Source organism: Perissodus microlepis, chromosome 14 (assembly GCF_051167445.1).
Source record: "Perissodus microlepis isolate ML-2025 ecotype Zambia chromosome 14, ASM5116744v1, whole genome shotgun sequence".
Classification (NCBI taxonomy): domain Eukaryota; kingdom Metazoa; phylum Chordata; class Actinopteri; order Cichliformes; family Cichlidae; genus Perissodus; species Perissodus microlepis.
The window spans coordinates 17,039,969-17,052,066 of record NC_140474.1 but is presented as its reverse complement, the minus strand read 5'-3'; the positions used below and the strand labels follow the sequence as shown (position 1 = coordinate 17,052,066).

The following is a 12,098-nucleotide window of genomic DNA, read 5'->3' as shown; positions in this document are numbered from 1 at the left end:
TGCACGTAGGCTTATACAGTTTCAGCCTGTGTGTGTGCGTGTGTGTGTGTGTGTGTGTGTGTGTGTGTGTGTGTGAGAGATGTCTCACCAGGGCAGGGTGGGAGGCTTGGCCAGTAGTCCTTGCAGGAAATCCCACTCCACACTCACACATTTCCCCTCACTAACAAATGGCATGGTTGCCATCCTTCCTCCAATCACGTGCCCACGCCGCTGTTAACGAAGGCTTCGATTGGTTGAGGACGTGATGGACTCAGACCTGGAGATTCACAAAAAGAAAGGAGAGAAGTGACAAAGAGACAAATGGGGGTGAGAAAAAAGAGCCAAGAACGATACTATCAAGAACTGCCAATGAAAGCCGCAATATAATCAGGAACTACAGGCAGGAAGACGCATGGCATTTTTGGGTTGTTTCCATCAAAATTGATGGTTTAATCCCCCTTTTTTAAGAAACACTAGAAAAACTCTTAAATCTGCTTTTAATTTTAAGAAAACAATGACACTTTATCTCTTTTTACAGTTTCCATTCAACACTTTTAATTTGACTTTTGACTATAATTTGCATCCAAAAGCTTGGGTGAAAATTTATCCCATCTTGTGATATCTTACTGAAGGCAAGAGTGATTAATTTAAAAGAAGGGAAGAAAGAGATTGAGGCAGAGTAATTAGGTACCGTGTGTACTTCCCTACATAAAGGTCAGGGGCTGCTCCCAAGATAACAGACATAAGACAAAACACTAACCCTCCTTTGAAGTCACACTTACTCTGAAAATCACAGATCTCAAAATGTCTCCCTTCATCCCAGAGAGAATATTCAAACCTGTGTGTGACTCGAGTTTAAACCGAATATGTCTGAAGACAAAACACCCCGCCCGTCCCAGATCTTTTGCTGCGTTGTGCCAGCTTCTAACACCCTCCTGCAGTAAAAAATCACTTGCCAATATTCTTTCCTGTCCTCAAACAGAGCGCCGCTCCTCACCAGTTTCCCTCCCCTCTGTGCTGTGTTGACATTTAAAGGGCTGGTGTGGCCCCGAGCACCCCAGTGTCATGCCCTTGGGCCTGAGATGCCCTCTCTCTCTTTCGTTCTGCCTCTCACTCTCTCACTTCCTCTTTCTTTGGCCTGGCTGGGTCAGCACAATCATGTCAGTAGAGCTGTGCCAGGGCAAAAGAAAATGGATTATGTCTCGAGTTTGAGCATGGCTATGCTGACCTTGGCTAAGAGGGGTCAGCAGAAGCTCGGCAGGTTTGGCAGATATCATTTTGCAAATCTGGGCGAAAAGAACCAACATTTAATGCATTTGGACAGAGTTCAAAGGCAGAGGAGTCAATAATCAGTTCAACAAAGACGGAATAGTTGTTGAAAGGGAAGAGTGGGTCATCAACTTTAATAGTTTTACTCTGTATTTAGGCCGCAACAGTGAAGCAGAAATGGAAAACTTCTATTTCGAACATGCTCTGAGGTCAGTAATCCAAAGGAACTGAAGAGGTAGTTCTAGCAGGGAATATTTTGTTTACAATTATGCAATGCATGTACAAAAAGCATGCAGTAACAGTAAAGGAAAAGTAAGGAGATCACCAGAATCAGCACGCTTTATCCTCCACTATGAATGCTTTACATCAAAATCCATGTAACTGCAGCTGAAATATTTCAAGCTGGATCAAACTGGGGACTGACCACCTGACTGTGGCTATAATTTATGAACTTTTATACCTGCAGATTGTTACTGCAGTCCAAGATGAAGCAGAGAAGGGCAATCTTATCTGTATTTATTAAAGACATGGAAGAATAAACTGGTGCTGTTCATACATTAGTGCACTCCTAATGTTAAATGCTCTAGCTCTTCAGAGTTCTTTTATGTGAAATCCAGACAATTTGCCTACAAATTGATTGCCTGTTAAGTAAATTTAAATCAGCAGGAAAGCAATAAAGCTGCAAATTTAATGAGTTTGGTTAATTTTCCAGATTCAACATCTTCCCTGGGTATTCGAATTGGCAGAATATTCCTAGCCTTAAGTTTTAAGGCTCGGGCTTTACTCCAACATAGGTAACCTACAGTATGTGTGTGTGTGTGTATATATACATATATATATATATATATCGATATATAGATATATATATATATATATATATATATATATATATATATATATATATATATATATCGATATATATATATAGATAGATAGATAGATAGATAGATAGATAGATAGATAGATAGATAGATAGATAGATCCTAAAGTTTCCAGCCTGCAACGTTGACAGTCTTTTCCAAGAGTCTGCTGGAGAGAAGACAGGGTCGAGCATAGGGCATTGCACCTCTGTCTAACAACTTCACCTTTGTCACCTTCTCCACCTCGCCAGGATAAATGCACTACATGCCAAATTGGGCTGTGTACAGTAGGACAAAGAGATCAAAAGGAGACACAGACAGGAAGCAATTTACTCTCAATTTTTCACCACGCACACAGGCGGAAGCCTCACTTCAACCTATACCTGTATGTTTATCTCTTAATTGACCCTATCTGTGCTTATCTAATCTCTCCTTTCATCTTTCTGTCTCAAACTATCTCTCCATCTCTGTCTCTCTCTCTCTCTATCTGGGCAGACACACAGGGGCGTAATGGACAGGGACCTCCACAGTATTTATTCAATCAGCCTCATAACCTTGTCGCTGGTTGGTCGGCCCATTAATGCACTCACCCAAATAGACCCCGCCACTTTGACTGCTAATGCTCCAGCTAGCTAGCAGCACAACAGGCTTCTGAATGTCAGAAGTGTCATCTAGACGGAGAGTGTGAAACAACCCCACTCGAGAGAAGCGAGTCAACTTATTCTGTCATGGCACAGTGGGAAATTTATGAAAAAGAAAAGTGTAACTTCTGAGAGCACTGGGAGTAACAAAAATAAAAAAATAAAAAAATAAAATACTGTGCCCACAGCTGTAGAGATCAACTTGTATCAAGTGTGACCGCAGGTGTTCACAATGTTGCTGCAGTGCTCCATATTCATAAGTGTGGTGCATGTGTGCCAGCCTGAGTGTGTGCGTTTGAGACCCCTACCCTATAGAGCCGTGCACTCTTGGCTCAGCCTCAGCAGCAACAGAAGAGGAGGGCACTGCGGCGAGCGCTCACAGCCGCTGTTTGCAGTGCGCTTCTCTCTGGCTGCTTGCTTGGCTCCTGCTCTGTTTATTTTCAGCAGGGACGTTTAATTAGGGCCTCCAGCTGTCAGAGGTTCGTTAGCGTGCCCCTCCTTTCCCCGGGCCGCCCCTCCCCATGGGGAGTCAGGGGCATCAGGCAAATGAACACATTTAAGTCAAACAGCACGCCGACAGACAATAGCTCCACTGCCATGCCACCAGCTCCCCTAGGTAGAGACATGGTTGTTTTATGCCTCATCTCCCCAACCCCTGGGGCCCAATACAGAGGCTGGCCAAGACTGCCAATGTGGAGGCAGAGGAGTTCTCATTGCCCACTAGAGACTACATGCACACTGCACTCATGTAAAAAGGGGAAGAGCAGGACCGAGCCTGTGCGATTTATAGTTTACAATAAAAACAACAGTTTCAGAGGATTTTTCACAAATTTTGGGGACTAAAAAATATCAAAGAAATATTTAAAAGGTTGTTTTAAGAGTTGTATACATTAACATCACAGCAAAGAATTATTTTAGAAGAATTGTTTGCTCTGTACAGCAGAATAATGGTGACCTTCGCACACAATCAAAGTCACACTCTGGGCTCCCTCCCTAGCTGGGCTGCGAGGATGTTAGCGTGTGTGAGACCCTCCCTTTGAAACCCTTGGACCTCCCTGTGTTTATAAGGAGACAAGAGTCAGTGGGAAAGTGGGAGTGTAACCCAGAGTGTTCAGGCGGTGCACCGAAAAACCATTTTATTTGTGTTAATTACCTTACTTAAGTGCAATTATTTTATTTCGGCTCAGAGTGAGAGTTTTTACTGCCGTTTTCCTGCTCTCTCTGCTGCTTTCTGTATCGCTGTGCGTGCTGTCTACTGAAAACGATGTTCTCATACAGCTACTGCATTCTCAGTTACATGTCAAGGCAAATAAAATTCTGCCTCACTCTGTTTGTTTGTCATGTTTTACAACTGCAATCAATTCATCTAAAGATGTGACTCGTCACCCTGGAACTCTGAAAATGGAGAAGGCGCTTTTTCATACGCTAAATGATGTAAAAAATATCTGTTAGAACCAAAACTAGATCTAACCAAGGAGTTTTGTTGCCTTAGCCATGGCGTTTGTTACCAACCAGTAGCTGAAAGAAAACTTACAGTAAAAAAAAACCTAGTTAAGTATAAAACAAGGACTCCTTAATGGGAGTAGAACCTCATTCTCCTCAATGAAAGTCTTACAGATTATGTGTATGATGCCGCTGTCCTAGTGCATCACGCAGAGGCTCTTAATGTTACTTTTTGCACTTTTAGATTTTTTTCTTTCGCTTAAAAATTGTATTATTTTTAGTACATTTTAGAGCAAATACTGATCGACGGCCTATTGCAAAGGTCAGGCTAATCAGGGCTGAGCCTGATTCACAAAATCTGCAAAATCCAAGCAGAAAGTTTTACACATTTACATCAAGTAAACCTACAAAAGCTTTGTTGAACTTGCAACTATTCCTGTAATTTACAAATGATGGAAAATTCTGAAAGATGACAGCTCTTATCTGCCATGTGCTCACAAGTTATTTTTGTAAAGCTGTAAAAAGCCTGGTGTTGTCTTTCAACCTCTCGATCTCCTCCGTTTTCATGCCCACAGCTGAATAAAAGCTTTCCCCACTTAAATACAAAAAAAAGGTTTTAACATTCAAGGCCCATTTAAGACATATGCAGTTCAGTTTTCAGTGCAATCAAAATTTAACTGATAATGCTTTCTTGACAGCTCTCCTCTGTTCTTCATTCATCCAAGTCTAAAGGTAAAAGTAAAGTATATACACAGTACAACAGTGATGAAGCATTCCTGTGAATAAAATTTGATCAAATCGAGAACGTTCAATATCATAGAAGATGTAGAAAACACGGTTGGAAATAACATGAACAGAATATTTGATGTAGCTAGTTTTCTATCTTGCCTTTCATGTTGTTGAGTAGTTGTAAATGAGTGTCTGGAGCGTCTGGGGAGATGAAGTTTGGTATTCTGGGTGGAGGGCTGAAAACTACTTATCATGCATTACGGCCCTGGGTGGACCTCAGGATTTGGAAGTCAAAAGACTTTTTAATGTACAATTTTTCAGCTGCTGATCAATCGGCGGCTTCTGGACATGAAGATCTCTCTCCCTCCTCTCTCGCTCAGCATTCCATATTCCAAACTCGCTCGGCATTCTGCTTCCGTATCGGAGCTCCGGCTCCGATTGACCTTGACGACTCTGGATGATTCCCAACCCAAGGTTCTCTCCAACTCTCAAGGGCCTTGGCGTCTGCAGCCACCCCTCCCTCACACACACACACACCCATCCACCAATTTCGCCTCTCCCATCATCCTCACCACACATCCCTCTCCTATAACCTCTCCTTTGCTCCTCCCTGGCCCTTGGCTGGATCATTAATTATCTAATGGAATCAATACGGCCTTAGATTGGACCAGTGTGACCCCGCCCGCCCCAGGTATCTCTGCGTTGATGAGGAGGAAGAAAAAGTGTTTGGAACGGGTGTAAAGGAATGATAATAACGGCACCGTGTGTTCGTGAGAGTGAAACACCATCGTACACAGCGTGGACTGTCCCTAAATTGAACGAATACAGAATAAAGAGATCAGCAATAAATAAATGATTGGAGAGGGAGAGGGGGTGGATGGGGAAGGCGTGGGGGGATGGAGAGAGCATAAGTAGAGGCAGATAGAGGCAAATCAGACAGTCAGAGAGAGAGAGAGTAGTAGTGAAATGATAGACAAATAAAGAAAAAGATGGAAAAAAAGGAGAGAGAAAGAGATTTACTAATGTTCACCCTAATCAATATCTTTGTCTTTCTCCTCTTTTATTACAGAAGGCTTTGGTGAGCGCTCTTTGATGTCCACTCCTAACCGGTGTGGAGATACACAGAATCCAATCCATGCCTGTCATAATTACCGTCTACCTTGGCCCCAAGTGTACACAAAAGTGCTTGACTGCACCTGCACTGTATCAAATATGAAGCTGAAGCTACTATTACACAGAAAATCATATTTACAGCAAAAATGATGTATCCCCTGTAGATTGCTCTGCAGATTTATTTATTTTTTCATCATACGAACTGAATGCAATCCCTTTCTCAGTAATTCAATTAATGAAAAAGACCCGCCGTCTGCTGAGTCCGAAAGTCTACAGTCATATTGCTATAGAAGCAACCACATATACAAGATAATCCAAATAGTGCATGAAAGTATGTTGTGTTTCCAATACTTTAGTCCTACAGCAGGAGAAAAACTAGGGTTAGGCTTCCCTGTTGGTAAAAGTAGTCTGCATATGGCAGGAATAATATTTCAGCTCCAATTTAATACACTAGATATTTAAATAGTGCACCAGAGCAACTACAAAGTATTAACAGGAGTACAAAACATTAAAACATGGATATGGCTGAGGGGAAAATGCAGTAAAAAAATTGCATTAAGTAAGTTAGTAAAAATGTTCCGTCCATCATTAAGTTAACCATCTTTGACCTTTATGATTTATATGCTTCAAACAGGAACCCCCGAGCACAAGGTTAAATAATAAATGCAGTCTATTCTGGGGTTAAATACTCCAACATTAATGCTAGGGAAGGCTTGAGGTGAAAAGTGAGACTTCAAATACTTTTTCTAAAAAGAATGTCAGTGTGCTCACATGTAAGGGGAATACTGATAACATTCCCACATATTGCAGCGTTTCCTATTTTTTCAAGCGCTCCCAAAATCTAAGCTAATAGTGAGCGAACACTAAAAGGGAGAGAGAAGGCAGAAACTTCTCCCTCTCGCTGTGGAAGAGTCAGCCAAGTGGATGCAGCTCTCTATACGGCTGAAGATGGTAAATCCACTCCCGCAGGCAGAGACCACATCAGCACTGACCTCCAAATAACCACAGGCCAGAGAACAGCACACAGGGTCACTCAATCTCTCCAACACACACACAAACAGCAATGTGTGCGCTCAAACCAGGACTTGAAAGCACACTCTAGCTCTGCACACCAGCACAGAGAAGTCCACATGCTAATATAGACACATCAATTAGCATGGTGCAAATGTCAGAGTTCAGAGCGCTGTTGCACAAGATGTGTAGGTGTCTGGCAGTACACTTGGGGGAACCAGGATACCCGCCGGGCTCACGCTATATTTCCACACAGATGCGGGGTTTTTTTGTACATTTCCAGATATATTTTGCGTAAGTTCCACTTAAACTATAAAGTAGAGATTGTAAAGAAAAAGACACGAAAGAGTGAGGATTTACGCTCTGAAGCCCACACCTGATCTGGTATTCCATCTAGAGGGAAAGTGTCTGCAAACGTGGACATCCATACATTGTGTGCATATCACTAAATAACTGTGTCTGCGAGTGTTTGCGCACAAAAGAGTGGTGGATCCCTTCAGGCTGGTGTGTGAATGACAGCAGGGGTTATGTAAGGAGCCACAGCGGGGCCGGAGTGGACAGTCCGACCGGAGATCAGGTCAGCAGAGTGTGACACTAAACACATCTCTCTGACACTGCGCTGACACCCTCTGTCACAGACCCACACACTGTCTGTCAACGCTCTTCACACATACACTGGCACGCACGCACGACAGGAGCTGGAAGTGTGTGAGCGGCTGTCTGTCAACACGCCACACACTGACCACGTTGGTGTGTGTCTGTGTGTGGAAGAGAGCAACAGAGAGAGACAAAAATATCAAGAGAGGAATAGAAAGAGGAAGGGAGAGGCGAGGCGAGGTGTCTGTCTACCTGAGAACTTGTCAATGAGTCAAAAAAAGTGGCTGCCTGCCTCTGTCTACTAACCAAGATAAATTCCTAAAATGCCTACCTGCTGTTGCGCTTCTGAAATGAGCAATTTTATCCACTCGTGTGATCATCGTTTATGCAAAGCGAACAAAGAAAAACATCAGAAATGCACGCCAGCCCTGATCTTTGATGAGCTGAAAAAGAGGTGATCTCAGAGCAGCCTTTATCACATTTCCCTGTTTCTTTTTTCTGCAGTCTTCAAACAGGGCTCTTACCAACATTTCCACTTTCACACAGTAATCCGAGTCAGCTTCTGTCACACAATTGCCCTTTGGCATAAACTGCAGCTCCCTGAATGCAAAAGCCGAAGAAGAAACCTGCATCTGGGACTAATAAAAAAGGCCCGAAGGTAGGTCACGACCAAAGCGTCCCGCACACGCAAGAAGTGAAACGGATGGGGAGGCTTGGTGGCTCAGTGGGTCGGGCTATAAACTGTACCGTACTCATGCAATGACTCAGCCTGACCCTGCTTCATGTCAGTGTTCTGATCCAGTCTTTACTCATCTAATGCCGATTTTTTAAAAGTGGGGGGAAAAACTGCAAAATTACACCAGTGTGGACGGTAACTTTTTTTTTTCTAACTGCTGGTAACATTTTGACACCCGAATGAGGAAGTCTGCACTGAACGTACTTATTTGGTTGGATTTTATCTGCAGCACCTGCAATCTCAGCAGGTGTGGCTGCAAATGATGCTTTAGGTGGCGTACGAGACGGAGCAGAATTTATAGCAAACACATGCCACTGATTTCAGAGTGATGCTGAAGGAGAGTATACAAAATAAGCACTCAAGGCAAATATCCGCATATGGAGGAGTGCAGACTTACAAACTGAATCTGGCAGGGAATCAAACAAATCCCATTTTTGCACTTGCCCGTCGACGCACATACTCATAAATGCGCATTTTTCTATTCTGGTAGTCTGACTTTTTCTTCCAGTGACAAGCCTCTGAGCGCAATAACAGAAAAAAAATTATGAAAAAAGAAAAAAAAAAAAAACGAAAACACTCTGTGATAGTTTGTTATTTACTTTACAGCAGCAGTGAACACCGTGCGTTTGTCACAGTCATTCTGCCAATTTGGACCACCTGCTGCAAACACCCTGAAGGCAGCGAATGTTACCAAGCCAGTAAACTGTGACCAATTCTGCCTCTGCAGGTGGAGACGGGCAGGCAGCCGTTCACTCTGTGCCTCCATATCTCAAATGGCACGCACACACACGCGCGCAAACACACTCAAGCACAGGAAATCTGCAAAGAGGTGCACTCAGCACAAAACATAAACATGCGTAATTATTCGGCTTATCTGAAAAAATGAAGATTGGAGTGAAAATGCCTGCCAGCTTAACTGAACTGATGAAGAAGTTTGTTGGGAAGCGGTATGCTTGATGTGTATTAATATTATTCATAATAAATGTTATAAAGTTAGACTTAAAAAAAAAAAAAAGCATATTTCTGTGTTTTTCTTTTCTCTAACTGAACAGATTTAAACAAGCTGACACAGTACAAACAGACTCCAGTAAAAAAGGTTGAAAGGATACGGTCAGTTTTACCAATGTGTCCTTTTTCTATTTTTGTAATAACAACCACACTGATGATGGACTAATTTAGCAATATAAATGAAATCAAGTAAAACATTTATCGCCCATCCTAAACGAGACTGGCTACAGATGTTATCACCATGGCTACCAAGCTTATCTTTCATCTAAAGGGGGGAAAAGTACTTTTGAAGTAGATTTAACAAAATACAATAAAAGTTTGACAAAATTTAATCTTGTAAAAATCATTTAAAAATCACAGCAAACACCAAACTAACAGATCAAAATTCAGTCATTTTAAACCAAATTATTAAATAAAAGGAGACACAGTTATTCCTTCTAGTCACAGAACTTTACAATGTGATCAGTGTGTGTGTGTGTGTGTGTGTGTGTGTGTGTGTGGTCATGCATGTGTATTCTGACTGTAAGTTGTTAGGTCCATTATCTACTCACCTGACGGGCATTTCCAACATTCAATCCACCGCTGTCGACCTGATCCACTTTGTCTCCTTCTTCTTCCTCCTTCTCTTCTTCGTCTTCTTCTTCTCCTCCTCCTCCCTTTCGGTGCCCCTGCTCTGCCCTGGCAGTGCCCCCTCCCTCCACACCTCCACCAGCACCTCGAGCTTAAACACGGCAGGCAAACACTGAGTGTGTGAGCCAAGGGGGCTGGGACAGGGGCAGCGGCAATCCCCTCACTTTCACAAAAGCCGTGGCCGTGCAGCCGGACACATCGTGGACTCCCGTTGCACGGAGAGTGTGTGTGTGTGTGTTTGTGAAAGAGGGAGAGAGCGAGAGCGCGAGAAAGAGAGGGAGAACGTGTGTCTGTGTGTGTTTGTGCGAAGTGGAGTGAGCTAGCTGATGTAGCTCTCCTCGGCTCTCAGACTCACTTCACTAACACTCTGCTCCGCTGCTTCTTTGAGATGGACTCGGATTAGGACACAGCCAGTGTGAGAATCTCTTTCTCTCTCTCTTTCTCTCTCTCTCTCTCTCTCTCACTCACTCTCTCTCCAGCCAGCATGCTCCCTCCCACCCTTCCTCTCTCCCGCTCACTCATTCATTCTCCTTGCTGAGCTTCTTTCTTTTCATTTCCTCTTGGGAAAGCCGTGCACACCAGTTGTCTCTGCCTTCAGCTGCTCCCTTTCTCTCCCTCCCTCTCTCTCTCTCTCTCTCTCAGTCACTAGTAAATATAAAAGGCATGCTTGTACAGCCCCTCGCCTCAGTCTCTCTCTGGCTGGCTCTCCCCCCCTAACTCGCTGTGTCTCATGCTTTCGTTTATCCCCACCTCCATGTGCCCCCCTCACTTTCTTTCTCACTGTCAAAGCTGCCTTTCAAATGCTGATTAGCAGCCAGAGTAAAAGAGGGAAAGAGAGACGGAAAGAGATGGAGAGAGGATGACTAAAACAAGTGGGAGATTCCATCACATCCAAACATATTGTAATGACTCCCCGTCCTGTACATACACAAACACACACACACACACACAAACTATCCTCAGCTGAACAATAAGTACTACCCCAGAAATTGTAACTAATTTTCTCCAACGTTTCACTGTTTTACACTAAACTAAACATTTTTCTGATGTTTACCTTTGACGTGTTCAGCTTTCAATTTTTTCCATCTCTAAAAACACGGAAAACAAACAGCTTAGGTCCTAATCAATCACAGCTGCCACAAGCGTGACATCACTATTTTTTAAGATAAGAGCTACCTTGGCTAAGGTTAGCGAAAGATCAAAGTTGTGTTTAAAAGTTTGACTTGTTAAAAGAACGACACGAACAGAAACGACACGCTTTCCTGATCCTGCTATTCATCATCTGTAACTATGTTATCTACTTTCGCTTTGTCTTTTAAGACATAAACCTCATATCCTTTACTTCACACTGTGATTAACTGAGGTTATTTTAGGCAAGTCACCTTCAGTGACTAGCAGAACCATAACACTGTTTTGGAGAAAAGCAAAAAAGGATGTTTTTTGGAAAGAATAGTTTTTATACATGTTGGAATGATTACTTTTTTTGTTTTCTGATTAACAAGACTTTGGAGAACAATAAAAAACACCAAAGAATTAATATTGTAATAGCATAGGGTTAAGGTTAGGCTCAGGGATGATGACTTAGACCTTACATTTTGTAAACCTCCATAAATGTCTGTGAAGGTTCTCAGTCATCCAGGTCATCGTAGTCAAAGGAGCTTGCAAAGAAAAGCGTCTGGACTTCTTTAAGTTTACTTGAAGACGTTTCACCTCTCATCCGAGAAGCTTCTTCAGTTCTAAGGTCAAATGGTGGAGAGTCCCAGATATAAACCTAGTGGGAGTATCCCCCCACAGAGGGACAAAAGGACCCCCTGATGATCTTCTAATCGCCTGAGCCAAGGTGTGAAACTGGGTGTGGGTCCCAATCAGCCAGAGTTTCGGGTGTGTTCATTGTGAAACCTGGCCCCACCTTATCATGCGAATTCCTGAGGTCAGATGGCCCAGGATGTGAGTGGGCGTTAAGGCGTCTGGGAAGGGATCTCAAAACTGGATTATAGATGGCAGAGAGTTGGTGTCGTAAACCCCCGCCTCTGTTCAAAGATGGTCGCTCACAGTGGACTTCCTAAAATCCACAAGGAAGCT

General features: G+C 43.1%; 1 protein-coding gene across 2 annotated transcripts in view; it reads right to left on the bottom strand.

Moving 5' to 3' along the window:
* Positions 1–11,811, bottom strand: part of npas1 (neuronal PAS domain protein 1) — a 38,091-nt gene extending 26,280 nt beyond the window's left edge. Inside the window, exons 1-2 of one of the 2 annotated variants that reach the window (XM_084950600.1) lie at positions 9,938–11,811; positions 89–256 (exon numbers count right to left, since the gene is read on the bottom strand). In XM_084950600.1, coding sequence (XP_084806726.1) covers positions 89–183 — 95 coding nt within the window. In that variant the 5' untranslated portion in view covers positions 184–256; positions 9,938–11,811. The remainder of the gene's footprint in view (positions 1–88; positions 257–9,937) is intronic. The other variant, XM_084950599.1, reaches the window with a different exon arrangement.
* Between the last annotated feature and the right edge of the window lie 287 nt (positions 11,812–12,098).